Source organism: Zeugodacus cucurbitae, chromosome 5 (assembly GCF_028554725.1).
Source record: "Zeugodacus cucurbitae isolate PBARC_wt_2022May chromosome 5, idZeuCucr1.2, whole genome shotgun sequence".
NCBI lineage: Eukaryota > Metazoa > Arthropoda > Insecta > Diptera > Tephritidae > Zeugodacus > Zeugodacus cucurbitae.
The window spans coordinates 45,199,182-45,223,277 of record NC_071670.1 but is presented as its reverse complement, the minus strand read 5'-3'; the positions used below and the strand labels follow the sequence as shown (position 1 = coordinate 45,223,277).

Here is a 24,096-nt window from a genome sequence, read left to right as displayed (position 1 = left end):
ATTGGAGAGGAGTACTGAAGTCACTCGGAATGAAATTACTCGCTTGCATTTTGTTGTTTTGCTTGGCTGCCACAGCTTTTGGTAAGCGCTTCGTATTCCCGGCTTAACATTACAATTTTCATAACAAATTTCTTCTCTAAATAATGTTTAGGTCAATATAACTACTGTCTTATGAGGTCCGTTAGAATTACTGTCACTCGAAGAGTTTGTCAAACATCCTGCATACCGATCCGTGGCCAGACCGTTGTTTGCGCCATCGCAAGAGCTGGCCAAATAGTTTCGCTCTGTCCGCCGACCTGCTGTCGCATGGGCAATTCCTGTCATCAAGTGCAGAGAGCATGAGGTGTAAAATAAAAAAATATATAGAAAAATTATTAGATTACAAATGGTGTAAAATATTGTTTTTTTTTTAATAAACAAACCTTTTAAGTGCCTCTAAAAATATAACAAAGTTGCTAAAAAATCTACAAGGTGTCAAAACTAAGCCAGAAATGAAGTTATGAATGTAAAAATTGGAAAAAAAGGATCGCACTAGGAAAGCGCATATCTGAATGTATTTTTTTTTAAAAAGTGGTCGTGGCCTCGCCCCTAAATAAGTTTTTTGTGAATATCTCGCAAACTAATAGAGCTTTATAAACCTAACTTGCTGCAGTCGTTTCCCTTACGTACCTCACTACACACCATAAAAATGCCCACCTCTCATACAAAGGTTATGTTGAAAATTACTAAAAGTTCGTTAACTCACTAATCAAAGACACTAGAAACTCTAAATTTTACAGAGAATATGGCAGAGAAGAGCTGCATTCAGCTGCATTTTTTTATTGAAAATGACCGTGGCTTCTCCCAGTTATGAGTCAAAAACCATATTTCAGGATCTACTCGACCGATTTCAATCAAACTCGATACATAATATTTTCTTGATACTCTGATGAAAATGATGATATGGAAAATGTATCGAAATCGGTTCACAACCACACTTACTTCCCATACAACTCAATTTTAAATTCCAACTGATTCCTCCACTTTATAATGTATACATAAGGAACCAATGGAAATAGCGAAATAAAAGTTTACACAAATACTGTATATGATCCGTGGCATCACTTGTGAAAAAATTGTCGAAATCGGACCATAACTTTTCAATGCCACGGATATCGAATATGAAGAACTGACTACCTAAAGGTAATATTTCACCGAAAATATCGTTAAATCTCTCAGATATTTTAATTTATTTCAGAGGGAATAGTTTTCTTCTAATAGTGTGTCTCGTACCTAATACCTAATTATAGATTTTTCAAAAAATACGATGGGTTAGTACCTTATAAATTGGTTAATATGTGAAATATCTTAACCAAATTAAGTGAGCGTATAGTCCTGGATATAGGATACCTGGGTGGTGAAAATAAGATAAATCGGTTCAGCAATTACCTTAGCCCTTATATACTATATATGATGATTTTCCTTATTCTAGTGGACTTTATGTCTAATATATGGCTAAAATTGCGTGTTATCTTAATAAAAATATAGCAATAAATTGCCTTAGCCTTTCCTTACTTGTTAATTTTAATATTGAAGCCTGTTTTCAATATTTTTCGCGAGCCACTTTCTTGATCATAAATAACACAGAATATTAACGGGTATTATGTCTCCACTCTTTCTGGAGTATACTAGAAAATATTACTTCCAAGGTTGAAGATTCTTTGAAATTTACTTGTACCTAGATATATAAAAATTTCATATTGCACCTCCTATTTCTACATAATTGATCACCAGATTAATACTATTGCCACAACTGAATTGTTATTACCGCACTTGAAACCTGTAACAGCTTTTTTGTTGTTAACTTGACCTCAATGTAACAGATTTCAATAAAAATTGCGCTGTAAGATCAACACGACTGATACCTTAAATGTACTATAAAAAGGTGATCTCATATGGCGCTTTCTTCATAATAAATAACGGTTAATTGCAAAAATGTTGAAATTGTTAATAATTGTTGCTGCTTTATTAAAATTTAATTCGATTGTGAAAGGTTCGTTGTTTTTACGGAACAATTATATAATTTCGTAATATCACATATAAAGATGCAGCCGGACATTCGACTAAAATCTAATAGATACACGAAATATTTCGAGATTTCTATATAAAAATTTTAGACCGATTTCTCAACGACAGTTATTTGACATAGAGAACGATCGTATGGCTTATAGTCCAGTTGATCCAGGCAAAACAATTTTAATCGGTATATGGGGTCTAGGTAATGATATACTATATAATGATCGATATCTGCCTATGTTAGTTATGGACGTTAGGGACAGAAGATATATGTATATTTTATCTATATCGCCTTGTTTAGAAATAAATTGGAATATATTAGAGGTTATATATCTGAGTTATCGAGTTCGTACATGAAGTTCCGTTAATCGAAGTGACGTTAAATGAGCGTTGAAACGTGTCCTATTTTAGACGGGTTTTTAAGACAACACAAATTCTTCGTTAAGATCTTTAAAACTTTTTCCCAAAGTTCCTAGGTGTAGCGCAGGGCCTTAAGTTTTAAATAAAATTTGTTTAAGTAAAGATTTAAATTACTCTTATCTAATCTATCTTCATAGCTAATGGCGGACCACGTTCATGTACCGGCAGTCGCAATGAGATCTACTTGAATCCCGGACCGAACTGCGAACGCACGTGCCGTAATTTAGATGAGGAATGCCTCAAGGTGTACGTTATGCCGCCTTCTGGTTGCTACTGCCGGCCAGGTTTTGCGCGCAACGAAGCAGGACGTTGTATACCGATACGACTATGCGGACGAACCAAATAAATCTATGACTCTATTTTAAAAATTCAATAAAAATTATAAGAATTAAATAAAAAGAGAGGAGTCTTTGAAGGGTTCTGCTAAACAATTATGCATTAAGAAAACAGCAATTTTTATTGGCATTCAGATAAATTCGATTAAAGTTAATGAATCAATTATCATTTTAATTCTCATTTTTCCAGGGGTTCAGATTCACGCTTGATAAACCCTTTGGCAGAACGATCCGAGACGACAGCAATTCATTGGACAGAGTCTAACGGTGGTCGCACTACGAGCCGTGGCGCAACGCACCCCCGAAGTGCCTACACCGGTATAGCATTGGCGTTCACAAAACCTTTGACCAGCTGGAATGCTATATACACGCGGCTGACACGGCGGTTGAGCTGTGTTGATGTAAGGTAAGTACAATTGAAATGATAAATTGTTAACCAAAAATAAATGAATTCTTGCGAATAATTGTTTATTTTACCTCTGCTTGCAGATATCCCAATAAGGCACAGTAGAGCCAGCAGAAATTTTAAATTATGCATTTTCTCTCACGAAATGTGCGTTGACCGTAATCTAGTGTCCAACACTGAACTGAGCTTACTAAATTTAACGCTTAGTATGCATATAAGAAAGTGAGTCCCCTCTACTGCTGGATTGCAAAGCCTTAGGACTTAAAACAGCTGCGCCCTACTTAAGAAGAAGAAAAAATTGAATGCCACATCTTTTATCATTTACTGCATTTTTTATATAATAATAACAATAAGTATTCTTCTACATATGAACACAATAAACTAAACAGCTGTTATTAAATTGAAACCGTTGTATTTTTATTGGAATACTGTCTACAGGTAATGTTAAACAATTATTTTTTCTAGTAAAAATTGGAAATTCATCGTCTGTCCCCGGACACTATAAAACGTCATGCTATAGATGTTGAAATTCCCTTTCATATGACATCAAAATCACCAAAATCGCTTCAGATTTACCGGAGTTCTCACCATTCAAAGTGTTGGTATCAACTGAAAGAGAATTCTCAACCCCCCTATTTCCTCGCCTTTGGATGCGCATAAAAACGTTAATTGAGCTGAATGTTGTGAATATTTTTTGCTCTTAATATAATTGGGATATCTATTATTCCGAAACAAGTTAAAAAATGTGTGTACTTTGGAAAATTCTATAAGAACTTTCGATTTCAAAAACCTGTTATATGAATTTTATTTTCAAAATTGCGACCACTTCCGTTCTCCAAAACATATATATTTATACATGAAATTGGTGTAGAATTCTTCAGGCTATAAGAATATATAAACTTTTTTACTAACTTATGGGCATGGTCAAATTTTATTGCCAAAAAACACGAAATTGACTCTCAAACTGTCGGAAATAAGCGTTTATAACTAAAATATTTGAAGAGTTAGAATTCTGCAGAGTATCTCAGAAGATGCGCAATTCTCTCAAGATATCGTTAGCAAAAAAAATTTCATCAAAATTCGCATTAGAACCGCTGTTTTACGCAATTTTCACTTTGAAACTCAAAATACAAGTCGCAAATTTGAATGCCAATGAAAAACCATTAATTTTTGCGAAATTTATGCCCACGTGCATATGCTCCACATTTCACACGCACCAGCCTGTGTGTTGGCTGATGTGCATGTGTGAGGCCTGTATGTTGGCTAGAGTGTGGCCAGTGTGTGGTCTGTGTGTGGCGCGTGTGGAAAGTGTAGCATATGCACGTGGGCATAAATTTCGCAAGAATTAATGGTTTTCCATTGGCTTTCAAATTTGCGACTTGTATTTTGAGTTTCAAAGTGAAAATTGCGTAAAACAGCGGTTCTAATGCGAATTTTTATGAAATTTTTTTTGCTAACGATATCTTGAGAGAATTGCGCATCTTCTGAGATACTCTGCAGAATTCTAACTCTTCAAATATTTTAGTTATAAACGCTTATTTCCGACAGTTTGAGAGTCAATTTCGTGTTTTTTGGCAATAAAATTTGACCATGCCCATAAGTTAGTAAATGCGTTTATATATTCTTGTAGCCTGAAGAATTCTACACTAATTTCATGCATATATGTATATGTTTTGGAGAACGGAAGTGGCCGCAATTTTGAAAATAAAATCCATATAACAGGTTTTTGAAATCGAGTTTTCTTATAGAATATTTCAAAATACACACATTTTTTAACATGTTTCGGATTAATCGATGTCCAGATTATATTGACAGCAGAAAATATGCACAACTTCCAGCTTAATTCAGGTTTTTATGCGCATCCAAATGCGTGGCAATCGAGCATGAGACAATATACATATATATACAATATACGCAATATTCTGTTGTTTGAACGAATGTTTTTGTTTGCCACACAATAAATAATAATTTTCTACTTAAATTTTATATTCGTCTTTTCTGCTATGCACGTGCAAGCGCTGGTTGATGCACCGAAATGTGGTCGATATTGGTGTTACCATATCGTTAATTCTTGAAATATTTCATAGAATTGTATGTGCTCATTTAATGTAGAAAATCATGTAGTTTCTATATTTGCAAATTAGAACTCGAAATTCCGACGTTTTAGCCACTTTTTCGCTGAAAGTTTGCTATTTGACGCATATTTTTAAATTTATAAACTCGTTGGTAATTCCAAGAATAAATCTTCTTAGCTAGGATTGTAGTGCATGCGTTTCTGCAAAATTCAAAATTTAGATCACCAAAATCCATCCAGCCGTTCAAAAGTTATTCGCAATTTTCTATTTCGCAGCCACCTACTGCCTGCTCCTGGTCGCCTAGTAGAAATCCCAATTTTTCGCACCAAATTGAAATGCATTTTTTCGCAGCCGACGTCGGCAGCGCCGGACAGCAGCGAAACACAAATGCTTATAACTTTTGAACCAGAAGTCGGATTTGGGTGATCTAAATTTTGAATTTCACAGGATCACATGGACTATAATCCTAAATAAGTGGATTCCATGTTGGAATTACCCGCAAATTACTGAAATTAAAAATGTGATGAAAATCGCGAATTATAATTGAAATTACACACAAAATGCATTCGTTTGCTTAAATATGTTTCAGGAAATGGTGTTAGTAGTTACTCCGTGTCATTAGCCATCCATTGAATGCCTCACTTGTTCAATAAAACAATATTTTTTATATATTGTGTTCTTTTTAATGTGGGCCCTAATTTGCATAATTTGTTGCACAATTTATTGATTATAAGCTGTTTTATATTGATTGTTTTGGTTTGCTACACAATAATTACTTATTTTTGTTCTATTTTACTCTTCCCTTTTCTTCTCTGCATCTGCAAACGCTGGTTGTTGCACCCAAATGTGTTTGTTTTTGGTATTACCATTTCTTCCACGTTTGAAATATTTCATATAACTTTATATGCTTATTTAAGGTAAAAAGTCATCTAGTTTCTATATTTGCAAGTTAGAACTCGAAATTCCGGTGTTTTAACAAATTTTTCGCTGAAAGTTTGCGATTTGCAACATATTTTTATTTCTCTAAATTCACTGGTTATTCCAAGATAGATTCCTATTATATAGGATTATAGAGCATGCGATTCTGCAAATTTTGGCATTTTTAGTTTTTAGCTACGACCACTGGTTCAAAAGTTATAAACGTTTTTCTGTTTGGCAGCCACCTACTGCCTGCTCCTGGTCGCCTGGTGGAAATCCCAGATTTTCGCACCAAATTGAAATGCAGGTTTTTGGCAGCGGCGCCGGCAGAGCGGCAGAGCTACCCGATGGTGTTGCATATGCAAGGGGGCAAATTTGAAACAACGGAAAATGGCGGGACCGGAAACCACCACCGGGCGGGAACCGGATGTGACCCACTTCCGGTTCGCAACTTCCTGTTTCCGGTCACCCACTTCCGGTCTGGACCCCAAACCGGAAGTGGGACACCGTTATTTTTCATTTCCGGTTTCCGGTCCGGGTCAACTTCCGGTCCCGCCACATCCCACTTCCGTTAATTCAAATTTGCCCCTTTGCATATGCAACACCATCGGGCAGCTCTGCCGCTCTGCCGGCGCCGCTGCAAAAAAATGCATTTCAATTTGGTGCGAAAATTTGGGATTTCCACCAGGCGACCAGGAGCAGGCAGTAGGTGGCTGCCAAACAGAAAAACGCTTATAACTTTAGAATGTCTGGTCGTAGCGTAGAACTAAAAATGCCAAAATTTGCAGAATCGCATGCTCTATAATCCTATATAATAGGAATCTATCTTGGAATAACCAGTGAATTTAGAGAAATAAAAATATGTTGCAAATCGCAAACTTTCAGCGAAAAATTTGTTAAAACACCGGAATTTCGAGTTCTAACTTGCAAATATAGAAACTAGATGATTTTTTACCTTAAATAAGCATATAAAGTTATATGAAATATTTCAAACGTGGAAGAAATGGTAATACCAAAAACAAACACATTTGGGTGCCACAACCAGCGTTTGCAGATGCAGAGAAGAAAAGGGAAGAGTAAAATACAACAAAAATGAGTAATTATTGTGTAGCAAACCAAAACAATCAATATAAAACAGCTTAGAATCAATAAATTGTGCAACAAATTATGCAAATTAGGGCCCACATTAAAAAGAACACAATATATAAAAAATATTGTTTTATTGAACAAGTGAGGCATTCAATGGATGGCTAATGACACGGAGTAACTACTAACACCATTTCCTGAAACATATTTAAGCAAACGAATGCATTTTGTGTGTAATTTCAATTATAATTCGCGATTTTCATCACATTTTTAATTTCAGTAATTTGCGGGTAATTCCAACATGGAATCCACTTATTTAGGATTATAGTCCATGTGATCCTGTGAAATTCAAAATTTAGATCACCCAAATCCGACCTCTGGTTCAAAAGTTATAAGCATTTGTGTTTCGCTGCTGTCCGGCGCTGCCGACGTCGGCTGCGAAAAAATGCATTTCAATTTGGTGCGAAAAATTGGGATTTCTACTAGGCGACCAGGAGCAGGCAGTAGGTGGCTGCGAAATTGAAAAATGCGAATAACTTTTGAACGGCTGGATGGATTTTGGTGATCTAAATTTTGAATTTTGCAGAAACGCATGCGCTACAAACGTATTGAAAAATATTTGAAATTGCAATTACGTAATATTTTTGAAAATTAAAAATGTGTTGCAAATCGCAAATTTTTGCACATTTTCAGCGATAAAGTGGCTAAAACATCGGAATTTCGAGTTCGTACTTGCAAATATAGAAACTACATGATTTTCTACATTAAATGAGCACATACAAGTCTATGAAATATTTCAAGAATTAACGATATGGCAACACCAATATCGAACACAACAACCAGCGTTTGCACGTGTATAAAAGAAAAGGAGAATATAGAAATGAAGTAGAAAGTGAATAATTACTGTCTGACATACAAAAGCATTCGTTCCAACAACAAAATATTGCGTATATTGTGCAATAAATTATGCAATTAGTGCAACCATTAAAAGTAAAATATTGTATAAAAAATATTGTTTTATTGAACAAGTGAGGCATTCAATGGATGGCTAATGACACGGAGTAACTACTAACACCATTTTCTGAAACATATTTGAGCAAACGAATGCATCTTGTGAGTAATTTCCATGAAAATTCGCGATTTGCATCAAATTTTTAATTTTATAAATTCTCTGGTAACCAACAAGGAGTTCTTACTTAGTAAGGGTTGTAGCCCATGCGTTTCTGCAAAATTCAAAATTTAGATCACCAAAATCCAACCGCTGGTTCAAAAGTTATAAGCATTTGCGTTTCGCTGCTGTCCGGCGCTGCCGACGTCGGCTGCGAAAAAATGCATTTCAATTTGGTGCGAAAAATTGGGATTTCTACTAGGCGACCAGGAGCAGGCAGTAGGTGGCTGCGAAATAGAAAATTGCGAATAACTTTTGAACGGCTGGATGGATTTTGGTGATCTAAATTTTGAATTTTGCAGAAACGCATGCACTACAATCCTAGCTAAGAAGATTTATTCTTGGAATTACCAACGAGTTTATAAAATTAAAAATATGCGTCAAATAGCAAACTTTCAGCGAAAAAGTGGCTAAAACGTCGGAATTTCGAGTTCTAACTTGCAAATATAGAAACTACATGATTTTCTACATTAAATGAGCACATACAATTCTATGAAATATTTCAAGAATTAACGATATGGTAACACCAATATCGACCACATTTCGGTGCATCAACCAGCGCTTGCACGTGCATAGCAGAAAAGACGAATATAAAATTTAAGTAGAAAATTATTATTTATTGTGTGGCAAACAAAAACATTCGTTCAAACAACAGAATATTGCGTATATTGTATATATATGTATATTGTCTCATGCTCGATTGCCACGCATTTGGATGCGCATAAAAACCTGAATTAAGCTGGAAGTTGTGCATATTTTCTGCTGTCAATATAATCTGGACATCGATTAATCCGAAACATGTTAAAAAATGTGTGCATTTTGAAATATTCTATAAGAAAACTCGATTTCAAAAACCTGTTATATGGATTTTATTTTCAAAATTGCGGCCACTTCCGTTCTCCAAAACATATACATATATGCATGAAATTAGTGTAGAATTCTTCAGGCTGCAAGAATATATAAACGCATTTACTAACTTATGGGCATGGTCAAATTTTATTGCCAAAAAACACGAAATTGACTCTCAAACTGTCGGAAAGAAGGGCTGATAGCTAAAATATTTGAAGAGTAAGTATTCTCAAAAGTATCTCAGAAGATGCGCAATTCTCTCAAGATAACGTTAGCAAAAAAGAATTCAACGAAATTCACATTAAAACCGCTGTTTTACGCAATTTTCACTTTGAAATTCAAAATGCAAGTCGCAAGTTTGAATGCCAATGAAAAACCATTAATTTTTGCGAAATTTATGCCCACGTGCATATGCTACACTTTCCACACGCACCAGCCTGTGTGTTGGCTGATGTGCATGTGTGAGGCCTGTATGTTGGCTAGAGTGTGGCCTGTGTGTTGGCTGTGTGTGGTGCGTATGAAAAGAGTAGCATATGCACGTGGGCATAAATTTCGCAAAAATTAATGGTTTTTCATTGGCATTCAAATTTGCGACTTGTATTTTGAGTTTCAAAGTGAAAATTGCGTAAAACAGCGGTTCTAATGCGAATTTTGATGAAATTTTTTTTGCTAACGTTATCTTGAGAGAATTGCGCATCTTCTGAGATACTCTGCAGAATTCTAACTCTTCAAATATTTTAGTTATAAACGCTTATTTCCGACAGTTTGAGAGTCAATTTCGTGTTTTTTGGCAATAAAATTTGACCATGCCCATAAGTTAGTAAAAAAGTTTATATATTCTTATAGCCTGAAGAATTCTACACCAATTTCATGTATAAATATATATGTTTTGGAGAACGGAAGTGGTCGCAATTTTGAAAATAAAATATTTTTAATAGGTATTTGAAATCGAAATTTCTTATAGAATTTTCCAAAGTTTATACATTTTTTTATTTATTTCGCATTAATCGATATCCCAATTATATTAAGAGCAAAAATTATTCAGAACTTTCAGCTCAATTAACGTTTTTATGCGCATCCAAAGACGAGGAAATAGGGGGGTTGAGAATTCCTCTGCATGTGCAACCAACACTTTGAATGGTCATAACTCCGGTAAATCTTAACCGATTTTGATGATTTTTGTGGAATATGAAAGAAAATTTCAACACCTACAACATTACATTAACGTTAATTTAATATTTAAACAATTTCAAAGCAGTCTCATCACCTACAGCCCAAATAAATAACAAATACATTCTTCAGTCACTGAAAATAAATTAAGCCAATTTTTATTTTCTTTTATTAATTAATGTTTGTATAATATTCAGTTTCTTAAAAGGCGTTTTTATTCACTTTTACATGCATTCGCAGCGAACCCTAAAAAAAAATTCAAATTTTTTATCCAATTAAAATACAATTCCACTCACTTTTATTAAAACATAACTTTATTAATTAAAAAACATCTGTGTATTTTTTTGCTTACATAGTTTAATGTATATAACAAACAATGAAATTGCAGTTATCTTTATTATAAATAATATTGTTTTGCTTTTTTAATATTATTTGTTGCACAGTTACATACAACTTTACTGCATACAATAATTGTAGAAAATCAAAATGTATTTTATTTTTTATTCTTTATTAAAGACTTAATTGCATAAAAATTTAAAACAAAATTGCCATTAATCATATTTGAAACCAAAACATACATATATAGTATACATACATACAATATATTGCCTTTATATACATACATTTATGTATATATGTATATATAATATGTATGTATGTATGTAGTGTATGTGCTTTAGTTTTTCTTCTTTTAGTGCTGAGCAAAAATATTTATATCTATTAATAAAACGTTACGACATATATAAAAGTAGAAAAACTTGAAATCTATTAACAGTCGAAGTTGTGTCTTTAAATTTTAGTGATTTGAAAAAAAAAAACTTTTTTTGAATATTTTATTTGTTAATAAGAAAAAAATCTACACTTTACTAAAATGCAACAAAATTCATATAAAACTCGTATGTATGTATGTATGTATGTGTGTATGTAAAAGGCAGCGCAGCTAATTAAATTAGAACAAACATAATAAAAATAGTTAATATTAATCATACAAAGTTATATATTCTATTACTAAAATTACAATTTCCTTCAACGTTCAATTGTTGTTGTAAACTACCAATAAAAGTGTTTAAAACTAAGTTTTATGATTTTTCTTTTTTTAACATTCTTCTCATCTTTGTTAGTTTGTTTGTTTGACTAATTACAGCAATGAGCTTAGCCTCACTTACATGTGACATACTATATTAATGGTGTTGCCACTTTGGTTGAAACATGAAACAATTTATTGTTGCCTCCATAATTCTCTAACGGCATTGTATGTATGTATGTATGTGTTGTTGTGCTCAAAGTGCTTTTGGTGGTATGCATAATGTCGCGTTTGAGGTGAGCTACATGTTGCTGTTGTTTTTGCTATTTACTTTGTTTTTCATTTAATGTTTTTTTTTAATTTAATGCACTCGCGCTGCTCTGTGTCTAATAATTTGTACCGCTCTTGTGCGCCAAATACAGGAAATATGTGCCGGCAGCGTAGGCCAAAAAGTTGAACACACCGAAAACGCCGGCCGCAATATTTGCACCGTACGAATGGCTACCGGGGTAACTGGACCACTTGGCCAATTGTACGACGAACGCGATGAAGTACAGCAGTGCGCATATCGCGGTGTTGAGCAATTCCTGCAATGAAATATGATAAAAAGGAAGTATGTAAGATTTTATGAGAGAAAGAATTTATTGTAAATATGTATATATAATAGCTTAATTAAACCAAAATATGGTACAGAGTTTCGAGTACCATATGCTAATGGACTTAAGAGTTCAATGAACTCAAACTTTTAACTATGAAGAGGTCTTCATCTTAAAGTATATAGATGATCGTGGTTACTGTGTTGAGGTTAGATTCAATGGCTGTTCCCCACCGAAGGAAACACACTCTGACTATTGCCAAAAAAGGCACCCTACTCACTTAAATTTAAAAGCGCCTAGAACCTACCACAAATCTGCAGAGTTTTTTACTTCTATTTCCGCTGATTCTCGAGGATGTACAAAAAAAGTGAGATACAAGAAACTTTTGCCTAAGTCGGAACATTCCAAAAGGAATTATTGGGAAGACTATACCTCATTCTCCACCAACCAGCTTCTGCAGCTAGTGTCCGGTAAAATTTTTAGTTTCAACGTGTGAATCCCGATGGGGCAATGACCAGTTAGTTAGTTTATTGTTAATACAAGATATATGTTACTGAATGGTTCCATTGATCTCTTGCGATTTACCTTAGGCCAGAAGGATCTTGCGACAGAACAAGTACTAGTGATTGCTCGGTTCAACAGAGAACTATCCACCCAGAAGCAAATTACATGAGGATAGTCGTGCACCTACTTTTTCCCAATTCCACTGTAGATTGGACAGACGTGCCTAGTCTAGCAAGCGCATCAGCCTTGCAGTTTCCGGCGATTCCTCCTGTGGTCAGGCACCCAAATTAGTTTGATTGCGAAGTGATCACCAGCATTGAGGATGAGACCCGCCACAAAAATGAAATCGTCAATGCAATAGCAACAAGTCTCATGATACGAGTGTCAGTTCTGTTTCGATGTTTAGGCTACACGCCAGAAATTTATAGGAACACTTCAGCCTGACTGAAACCTGGTCTCAACGTTAAGCACAAAGAGCGTAGGATGGTACAAGACAAGATGAAAATAAAGTGTATCAGTTCGTATGCAGAAAATAGCCGTATAGAGCTATGACTATACCAAGACAAGACAAGACAAGTCAACTTTATAAATCTCTTGGACCACGAAGAATATTTCTTACACGTTTCTATCGGACGTATTTTGTGGATAATTGAACACAATGGACCTTACCAATGTTGGTTATAAGCTGAGATGTTTTCATGTGTCAGATCTTTAAGGGGCTAACCAGTGTGACACTTTTGAAACATCGATGTTTTTCCTTATTCGATAGTTTATACTTTCACAAATAGCCTATGAAATCGACAAGGTTGTATCTTGACTAGTTTTTGAAATGAGTGTTCTAAAGAGCGTCGGGTCGCTGGTATAAACCGCTATAGTTGAAAGTTTAAGCGCGAAATGAGAAATTGACCGTTCGACTTGAATTTGAAACTGAGTATTCTTGATTTTGTACGATGTGTTGAAAATTGTCAATTTGGCATGTAAAAACGACAATTTTTCTACCTAAAAATCATAGGTAAAACTTTTAATTTTAATAACCCTTTTGAATTTTTGTTATTCAGCTTCTCATTCGGCCGGAAACATGTCAGTAGTTGGGAAACTTTTTTTGATACCTCCGAAGACAGTAGCATATAACTTCATTATTTTTCAATAATTTTGTAAAAAAAAATCCTTGTTATGTCTAAAAAATTTCAAAACATTCGAGTGAGTACATTCTTTAAAAAAAAATTCACGAAAATCATCCAATTTTTCATGGATTACACTGGTATAGCCCCTTAAATAAAATTAAGAGGAGGAGAGCTGGGCGTACAGCCCTTTCCTTTTCGGTATAGAATTTATGTTTACATCGGAACTAGATCTCTTAACCGGCATAAGAGTAGGAAATGCACTATCCGTACCGATTGATATCAATCGAGACCTCAGATAGTGTGAGAATGCATTTAGGACAATATTGGAAAAAAATACAACTAAATCACGGAGAAGCAATGCGATAAATGAAAAACCTAAGCTACTACACTGTGAGTATCGCCTCATTAGAAAAATATATAATATAATGTATTGTATTTATATTTTGCACTTACTGTGAATATCCAGTTGACAGCCACATTGAGAGCTTCACGTATACCCAAAAGATAGGCGAAAATCCATAAAATTGTCGCAATGAATGAAATAACAACCACAAAGAGGAAGAATGATGTAGCCGAAATGTAAGCGGGTGAAGCACAGGCCATACAAATAATGCCAAGAATCTGCAATTAGAGATAATAAATTAGAATTATTAGTCAAATAAAATGTATAACAAAAAAACCACATACATATGTAGTTTACTATGAATTGGTAAAGAGATAAGGAGTATACAAATGCATATTCAAAAAAAAAAAACTTCGCACATTTCCGAAACTATTACTCATGCATATAAAGTAATCGATAGCATTAATGACTGCCACCTGCCACCGATCAACAGATGACACATAATATAGCGACGTCACCCAAGACGATGGGTGTAATGTGTGCTAAGGATTACTTTGACGTTCGGTAGATGTGAATAATAACGTCTAGACCCACATCTGTTGATAAGACAAACATTATATTCTTACCATATTTGGCCACTAACACTTTCGCCGCACAAAGTACTTGATTACCTTTTGAAGTACTCAGCTGAATCACACTTTCACTATCGGTGCTGTCCCAACATGAAAATACCCTTCAATACTGTGTTCGTATGACCAACCATTCCAAGAAATTTCGCAAATTTCCAATGAAACAACAAAATGTTATTTCTCACCAATACAAAGAGTAGAAACACAACAGCAGCAATAGTGGAATACAAATAAAAATAGGAAAAAAACAAGCAGCAGAGTGATTAGATAAGACCTTATCCCCGCGTACGACTGGGCCAGGTATAAACAGTGGAGGACAGTTATAAATTTTGCTAATTCATTGTCTAAGTATAAACGAGTATTAGGTGTAACCTTCTAACTTTGGGCTCACATAGTCTTTTATGCTAGTAATTAAATTAGGAAACTTTAAAATTATGATACTTCTACAGATTTTTAAGTAAGATGACTAATTTGACTGTCCGTCAGTTACTTTTCTACCACCGGAAACCAAATATTGAATTAGTTCAGATAACTAACTGGTATTATGTCTACTAAAGCTCGGCTAAGAAAAGTATACGACCAAACCCACTTGAGATCTCATGGTATATATATAGTCAGAGTTTTTCCACATTCTAAACATGTCTGATAGTTCGAATCAGTTTAAATATATTTGCGAACTGAATGAGCCTCCATATAAAGAGGTTTTCAATAGATATGCTACAAAAGTAGACCGATAAGGACAGAAAACGACGCCATATTTTTCCTGTTCTTTTGACACTTCTCTTCAGTAAGATTTGTCATTTCATCATGGAAAGATATATGATCCAACAACGAGTCGAAATTATTAAAATTTACTACCAAAATTAGGAGTCTGTGGCCTCAACTTTTGGAGCGCTACGTCCTACATAGCGATGAGGCTCATTTCTGGCTGATTGGCTTCGTGGATAAGCAAAGTATACGTTATTGGCCAGGCAACAATCCACACGTACTCCATGAGTCACTATTGCATACCGAAAATATTACGCTTTGGTGCGGTTTATGGGCCGGCATCGTCATTGGGCCCTACTTCTTCGATGATGATCAAGACCGGCACGTTACTGTGAATGGGAATCGCCTCCGCTCAAAGATAACTGAATATTTTTGGCCCGAATTGGATGACATGGACGACTTGGACAACATGTGGTTCCGACAGGACGGCGCCACAAGACACACAGCGAATGTCACAATCGATTTATTGAAAACCATGTTTGATGAACGAGTTATCTCTCGAAATGTTCCAGTCAATGGGCGGCCTTGGTCCTGCGATTTGACGACGTTAGACTATTTCCCGTGGGGCTACGTCAAGTCTATGGTTTACGTCAACAAGTCAGCGACGATTGATGAACTTCGGAAGAATATCGAACATGAAATTGCAGCAGTATCGGCGGATTTATGCTTGAAACCCGTCGATAATTGGGTTCAACATCGAATGTACTTTCTTCTACTTTTGTAGTGCTCATATTGAAAAACTATAAACAAAATTAGAGCTTAAAATCTAAGAGAGACATACCAACCGATTTTAAACAAAAAAATACTTGATTAAGATGTAACGGCACTCGATGGGTTTAGGCTTTAAATGCAGTTTGAATCTAAGATGCTACGAAAACATGTCTCTGATATCAATGCCGATGAATCCCATGAATTTCTGATTTGTAAAAAAATCACAACGAATGAACAACAGTATAAGGAGTAGGACTGAACTCTTATAACTTTATTGCCATTGCAGACAGCATGTGAACCAACAAAAAAACAAAAAAAAACTGGTTTGATGTTCGAGAATATATCGTGAATAACAATTCTGGAATTATAATCAAACTTTTTGTATTTCATATTTCCGCATAACTTATACAGTTATCCAAAAATATTTGACATTCTTGCGCAATATGCGCATGGATGCCAAGTATGTCGATTGCGTGATCGCCAACACACACTACGGAATTAAAAAAAATAATAATAACTAAAAAACGTTCTAAACATCTAAGCAAATACGAAAAGATCAAAGTTTCGGTATTAAAAAATAAATAAAAAGCAAACAACAAAAACAAATACACACACACAATAGGCCACATTAACATTTAAATTGTCAACACTTGCTATTGTTTGCACAACAAAGCAAACTAAAATACAACAACAGTGCGATGATTGGCGCACCCGAAATGAAGTGCTATACTCGTATCCACCAGCCACCAGCCACAGCGAGGTGTCAAAACAAGTGCGGTTTATTCGCGCGTCTCAACAGGTAGCGCAAACTACAAATGACTTTTGCTTTTCGCTCAAAAAAAGTAGAAAAAAATACGAAAAACAGCAACAAAATGAACAGTGTGTAAACATTAAAGAAGAACAATAGTGAAACGATAAGCGCAACAACAAGAAATGTAGACAACCTTAAAAAAGATTGCAACAAGTGTTAAAAATCTTGTTGTTTCCCTTTATACGAGTATGTGTGTTTGTAAGGAATGACACCTGTATATATCTTATATGTTGACAAGTAGGTTGTTGATGCTCTGCTATAAGCAACTCGTAGAGATTATAGAAACGCAAAAAAAACACATAGAAACTTATCAGTGAAGAGGTTATGTGCACAAACAGTGATAAAAGATAAATTGCACATATTTATTCAGTCGAAAGAAAATATTTTACATGGAAATTCATAATGAGATCACTTTATGCAGAACTGAAGACACCAATGGTAAGATACTAGGCGATTTTTCGACATGTCAAATGAGTGGGCAACATTGCCTTGTCCAGTGGACACCCAGAAGAAAATATATGAGACAACAAGTAAGGAAAGTCCAAATTTGGGGTGCAACCGAACATTTTATACTCTCGCAATTTATAGCTATAGTTTTATTAAGATCACACACAATTTTACCCATATATTCGGCATGAAGTCTCATAGAATAACAAAAATCATTATATGTAGTATATGAGGGCTAAGATAATTCCTGAACCGATTTAACTCATTTTCACCACCATGGTACACTATGTCCAAGACTACATGCTCACTTAATTTTACAAAGATATCTCACATATTAACCAATATATGCGGTACATAGCCCACCTGGTACAGAGACATACTATTAGAAGAAGAAGAAAACGAATTTCTCTGAATTAAATTGAGATATCTGAGAGATTTACCGATATTTTCGGTGAAAAATTATCATGAGGCACTGAGTTCTTCATATTCGATATTCGGGGCATTGAAAAGTTATAGTCCGATTTCGAAAATTTTTTCACAAGTGATGCCACGGATCATATACAGTATTTGTGTAAAGTTTTATTTCGCTATCTTCATTGGTTCCTTATGTATATCCTATAAAGTGAAGGAAGAAGATGGAATTCAAATTTGACTTATATGGGAAGTTGTCGTGGTTGTGAACCGATTTCGTCCATTTCTCAGCGGTGTTGTCAGGGTGTCAAGAAAATATTATATACCGAATTTCATTCGAATCGATCGAGTAGTTCCTGAGATATGGTTCTTGACCCATAAGTGGGCCCATTTTCCATTTTGTAAAAAAAATCTGAGTTCAGCTTCTTTCTGCTGTTCGATTCTCAAACTTTTATAAAATAGCATAGAAATAATCTATCCAATGCTTTCGATACGTCTGTTAAACCGTAAAAATATGTTGATACTGGATCAAATGATCCAGTTCTGAATTTCTTTTTAATTTTCTTCTGGTGTTACTATAGGTAAAACAAAGGTCACGATCTAGCAATTAAAGTGTTAGTCGAATGAGGAAGAAGGCTACTTCGATCTACATTTCTCGAATACAGTTGAACTTCCATAACTCGAACTCTTGAATGGTCAATAGAACTCAAATTTCAAACAAATTACTTGCCATAACTCGAAGTTTTTTTGCGGATTATGATAATTCGAGTTAGGAAAGTTCAACTATATTTATTTTTCATTTAATAGATAAATATTATATTTATTATTTCTTAAAAAATTGCATGGAATGAAGTTCTGATGACTCAATATCCGAAAAAACAAAAACACAAAATTCGCAAAACTAAGATTAACTCCGTTCAGTCATTACTAGAAAGCTTAGTAGTATTTTTTTCTAGTGTTCTTTATCATATTTAACTAGAAACTACATTTTATAAATATTATATATGTATGTATGTAAAAATATATGTGAAGAAATATTGCAACTTGTTGCTAATTTATGACCGACAACAACTTTATCAACACTTGAAACGGTGGTTGTGTCAAAAAACAAAACCGGTTGTATCGTTAAACGCCAATTCCCGGCTTCCCTCAAACCCACACGAATGTCCATATATGTATGTATAGTAATTTGTGTATGTGATTTCACATAATAACTGTTGCAGTCAGCATTCAGATCTCTTAATATACATATATATAGTATATGTATATATTCATAAATACATTCTTATGTGTACAACTTTTTGCCAGCGAACGATAAAATCTCTCTCTCTAAAATCTCAATATGCTAGTGTAGGTTTAAGAATGTGAAACGTTTAAAACGACCATAACATTATTGTCATTCACACATGAATCAAGCGTTTAACAAGTGGTTGTTCCGTTTCTAGGCCAAACGTTTATGAGAAAAAAAATGCAAATAGTAAATCACAAATATATCATTGTTCTTGTAACAATACAAGCGAATAAACGTTCTTATGGAGTAATGCCTTAAAAAATCAGTTTTTTTAAATAAATTAAGTTTTTTAAAAATAGGAATTTATAAACAAAATAGAACCCAGAACAGATTTTTGAATTACTATCAAATGGTCTCCCAGGGATTTTAGAATACACTCTGTTCAAAGCTGGTTGGACCACCTATTTCTGATGTTCATGCACTTTTCATTCATAATACCCTTATTTATAAGAAATCGGAAAGTCTCTAACGACATTTAGTTGAAAGCTCTGAGATTAATTTTTAAACTCATTGTTTCAATTGATAGTGAAATGTTCTTAGAAGATCTTATCCCCAGAGAATTTTATTTTTCTCAAAACTTAAGGGGTTATATAGATACAGTTAGGATTTTCAAAAAATCAATTTTTTTTGCGTTTTCGTAATATATAGTATATATATCTGAGTATACACACAAAAAAAATTCACGTTGATCCGACGAATATTTTCGAAGTTATAAACACATTAGTGAAGGCGCACCGACTACATGTAAAGTGCTTTCAAAACTTTAAACTCGTTTTTCTCGAAACGATGTTTTCAAAGTCGGTGAGCAAGATTTCTCAGAAACGGCTGAACCGATCGGTCTGAAATTTTTACAGAATCTTTTAAACTATATTTTTTAGTAATTAATCGAAGGATTTCCCCATCCGATGCAAATTTCTTATTTTAAAAAACAATTAAAGAGCCGAATTTTGGTCGAAAATCGAATCTTTTGCTTTGAGAAAATTTTTTTTTTGCTCATTCCTTCGATCTATCACTAGATTATTTATTCTATTAATGCAATTTATTTGTTTTTTTTTGCATTTTAGATGATCCAGTCCAGGGATATCGTGCTCACCGCAAGAGGCCTTTTTTTGCGGACCTCTGCAAAATTGGCAATATCAACTTTCCCGATAATTATTTTTGCCAATAAAAAACATGTGAATATAGTTTAAGGTTGTCATAATATACCTGCCAAGTTTCAAATCAATAAACCAAATAGTTTGCTTAGAAAATATTTTTGAAAAATGCTTTTTTTTCGACCTCCTAACTGTATATAACACCTTAAGCTAATGTACTCTGAGAAGAAATACAGTGGAACTTCTCTAACTCGAATCACTATAATCCACAAAAAAACTTCCGAGTTAAAATGTTTTAAATCTATATTTATAACAATAATGAAGGAGTAATTGGAGAAACCGAGCGTTTTTGAAACTAGTCTGTTAAAAAAATGTTAGTGATCTTCGTCTTGTTTTAGAACAATCGAGGTAGGGCAGAGAATAATGTGTCAGCAGCAAAATCAAAAAGCGATAAAATAATATTAGGTGAATATTAATTAGAAAGGTAGTACTTATGTAATTAGACTTCATTAGAAATATACATATTTATTAGACAGGTGATTCATTAGCACATCATATAATTTGTCAGAAAATATTCAAATTTTACAAATTCATATATTGAAAAATATATAAATATATTGAAAAAAGAAAATTGTTTCAGACAACTCCAAGAATTTGTCACATATGGGTATATGGAATAAATGATAATCGACTAAATTAAAAAGTTATCTGAAAACTTTCAGATGTTCACATGGTGGAAGCTATTATTATTAACTTCCTAGAAGTCATTGACCAATTAACATATATGAGTTACAAATTGACAAATATGTATAGACCGAAGTGGGTGTCACATTTCGATTAACATTATTAAATCATTATTAAAAATTAATATTCAATATTGTGTTAAAATAAATCAATCTTATTGGCCCTAAATAAGGGTACCCTTATATTATCTATCGACTTTAAATATGTTCTCTAGTATATAGCTTTTACCCCAACAAACCATACCAAAGGTACTTAATTGTGTATATTTATTATCAACACACTTAATTCACTCAATTAATTGACTGTCTGAAATGACTTTTAGCGATTCGGAGTATAATTAAAATGTAAACGATATATCTAATGTGAGGAGCACCTTAATATTGATATACATATACAGATATTTTATTGGTAAATAACTCTCGGCATTAGATTATTCTCCCCCAAAAGTAATCACCTCAGACAAAAATTGTCATATAACTTTCTCAAAAATGCATGAATAATTTTAGTATAACATTCATTGGCTAGTCCAACCATTCCCCAATTATCGAGCAATATTTAAATTACTTTTATCAGCAACTGATAAATATTTATTTTCTACCAAAACTCTTGTACCCTCTCAGCCCTCGATTTTTATGAGTAAATGGAATTTAAAGCTTTTTGTTCACATCGCTCAGCTGATAAATGTTGTTCAACTGCTTTAGAATAAATTACCCACAACCATGTGTACGCAGGTGTTCTATACGAAATCGGTATATTTCGCAATTATGAATAATGATTGTCAGCTAAGTAAGCAAATAAGTAATTGTATGTACATTTGAAAATGTGTGACACATTCGAGTGAGTGAACAAGCTTTTTACACTAAAAGTTAATCATACAAAAAATTAATAATAACAAACTACGTATCTAGCATTTAATTGAATTATGACGTCAATCGGATATGACACACTTTTATTTTTTCTAAAATAAAAATAAATATTTAAAAAATAAAAACGAGTTTGTTAAGTATACCAGTAGACACATTAATTTTATAAGTGAGTAGCAATAATATATGTATGTAAGTCCAATTAAGATTATTAATCTAAAAAATTACAGCAAATTCACATTAATTTGATTAAGATATTAAGTACTAAGATTTGAGGTTTGCAAAAAGCTAAATAATGTAATTATGATTATTAATATGAAGATAATCGAGCTTCTTAAATTATGCCGCTGCCATTTTTGCTAGGCAGTTTCCGTCCTAATGGGAATATTTAAAAAAAATTCGTATCAACAGTTGGATTAGTACGAATCTCACGAAGTATGAGTTCGGAAAAACGACGAGTACGTCACATAGAGCATCTAATGACACCATTCGAGTGTAAGTATTTTCTTTCCGTTAAACTTTTTTGTTTTTAAAAAATTTCGTTTTTTCAAGACCATTTCATTTTTTCCCGAAAATCTAGAAAAAAAAAATTTCCGAACCCGCCATTTTGTTAATTTTGAAAAAAATAAAAAAAATCTTCGATCAGGCCCAGGATTATCTCTTTATAAAACTATTTTTTCTTATTCGATTAATTTTAGATGAATCTCTTCTTTTGGAACTGGGTCAACACAAAGAGCTATAACTTTGAAAATTATTTTTTTTTTTTAATTTTCGTGACTTTAAGTCAAAACATTGTGTAATAATGCCATATTTTTACTTTTGTAAAATAACATGATTTAATAGCAAAACCAAAATTACTGACAATTTTCATTTTTTTTCGTGTCCCTGACTACCCCTAACCCCATAATATGTAAGTTCAAAATTTCCTCAAATAATTTTCCTCATTCAAATAATGGAATATATTACAGTTTTCAAGATGGGCAACTCGTGTAGATATATTTCTTCAAACAAGGACTGCGGACCGAGACATATTTAAACTGAGAAGCTAAATATTAAAAAAAAACTTTTTAGAACGCTAATTAAGAAAATTCCAATAACGTTAGTTTTGAATTAGTCAATCGACGACTTTCTTTAAACTTATTGTTTACGTGACTTTACTTAAAATCTCAAACATAGTAGGGTACTTGTTACAGAACACTAGAAAGACAGAATGTGACGGAAAAGACATTCTGTCTTTCTAATGTTCTGTTCATAATTTCGAACTTATGAGATAGACATAGAAACAGAACAATACATTTAGAAAATTAAGTCCACACTTGATGATTTTTGTTTTGTCGAAAGTCTCCACAAATTTATACTGCTGTCAAGTACAACAAGAACCACCGAACCACATAAAATTTCGTCTCTAGAACTCGCTAGTAATCACAATATTTTGAAGACAATGTAATATATTAAGTTATTATACGTCAAAATTGACAGATGTCAGTAAGAACCGCTACACATTTGATATGTAAATAGAGTAAGCAAACCACTTGTCTTATTTGGCGCCAACTCAAACGTGTCTCTCTCTGTTCATGCAACATTCTTCTTTGTCACCGAATAATAAAATGTGCAGCAATCATACTCATTTATAGGTATGGAGGTATGTCGGTAAGTAAAAATACTGGTTCGAATATTTGTCGATCAATCGAACACCTCAAATGCATGTAACGAGTGTGGGTTGTTGTCAATAGTGAGCGCTGTTCGCCGAAGCGTTCGTGACAGTGAATTAAATATTTAGCTCCATTTAGGTACGAGTAATATCTATAGTATATGCTATGGAACGTCTACATTCATGGATTGCAATGTAATAAATTTTCAAAGTCGATTAACCGCTTTTTGCTAAAGCTGCTTACACTTTCCGTTTGGCATTTACATATTTACATATATTAAACCGAGATGGGCTAGGGAAAAGCTGGTTTCGTAGCAAAACAATAAAAAACAACAATTAATTTGATTCACTTAGAAATGAGCAGTTATTTTGTGCCTTCTGTTTATACGGTTTACTCACGTTTTGGTCTACTACTCAAGCAATTTATTTTATAACTCAAGCAAGCGCGATCGAGAACGAGGGCTGTTTGAAAAGTAAGTTGACTTTAATTGTCGGCGGCATGAGAACATTCCAATTTACATCGTTTTGCGGTAAACGATCATATGCCTTTTGCCTTTTCACACAGCCAAATTAATTGATCAATTAAAATTTTTATTTAGAAAC

The 24,096-nt window shown here is 33.7% G+C and overlaps 2 protein-coding genes across 8 annotated transcripts in view; one reads left to right on the top strand and one right to left on the bottom strand.

The window, feature by feature from the left end:
• Nucleotides 1-3,622, top strand: part of LOC105213749 (chymotrypsin-elastase inhibitor ixodidin-like) — a 344,198-nt gene extending 340,576 nt beyond the window's left edge. For 4 of the 5 annotated variants that reach the window (XR_008471427.1, XR_008471428.1, XR_008471429.1 and 1 more), the window contains 2 exons: nucleotides 3,001-3,216; nucleotides 3,300-3,622. Coding sequence is in view for 1 of the 5 variants with exons in the window: in XM_029041338.2 (XP_028897171.1) it covers nucleotides 1,975-2,032; nucleotides 2,613-2,821 (267 nt within the window). In the remaining 4 variants the exon portion in view is untranslated. Of the gene's footprint in view, nucleotides 1-1,294; nucleotides 2,033-2,612; nucleotides 3,217-3,299 lie in introns of those variants that run through there. The other variant, XM_029041338.2, reaches the window with a different exon arrangement.
• A 7,945-nt stretch (nucleotides 3,623-11,567) lies between these two features.
• The window catches only part of LOC105213748 (CKLF-like MARVEL transmembrane domain-containing protein 4), a 48,289-nt gene continuing 35,760 nt past the window's right edge, over nucleotides 11,568-24,096 (bottom strand). For all 3 annotated transcript variants that reach the window (XM_011186800.3, XM_011186799.3, XM_029041344.2), the window contains 2 exons: nucleotides 14,184-14,351; nucleotides 11,568-12,093 (listed from right to left, as the gene is read on the bottom strand). In XM_011186800.3, coding sequence (XP_011185102.1) covers nucleotides 11,893-12,093; nucleotides 14,184-14,351 — 369 coding nt within the window. In that variant the 3' untranslated portion in view covers nucleotides 11,568-11,892. The remainder of the gene's footprint in view (nucleotides 12,094-14,183; nucleotides 14,352-24,096) is intronic.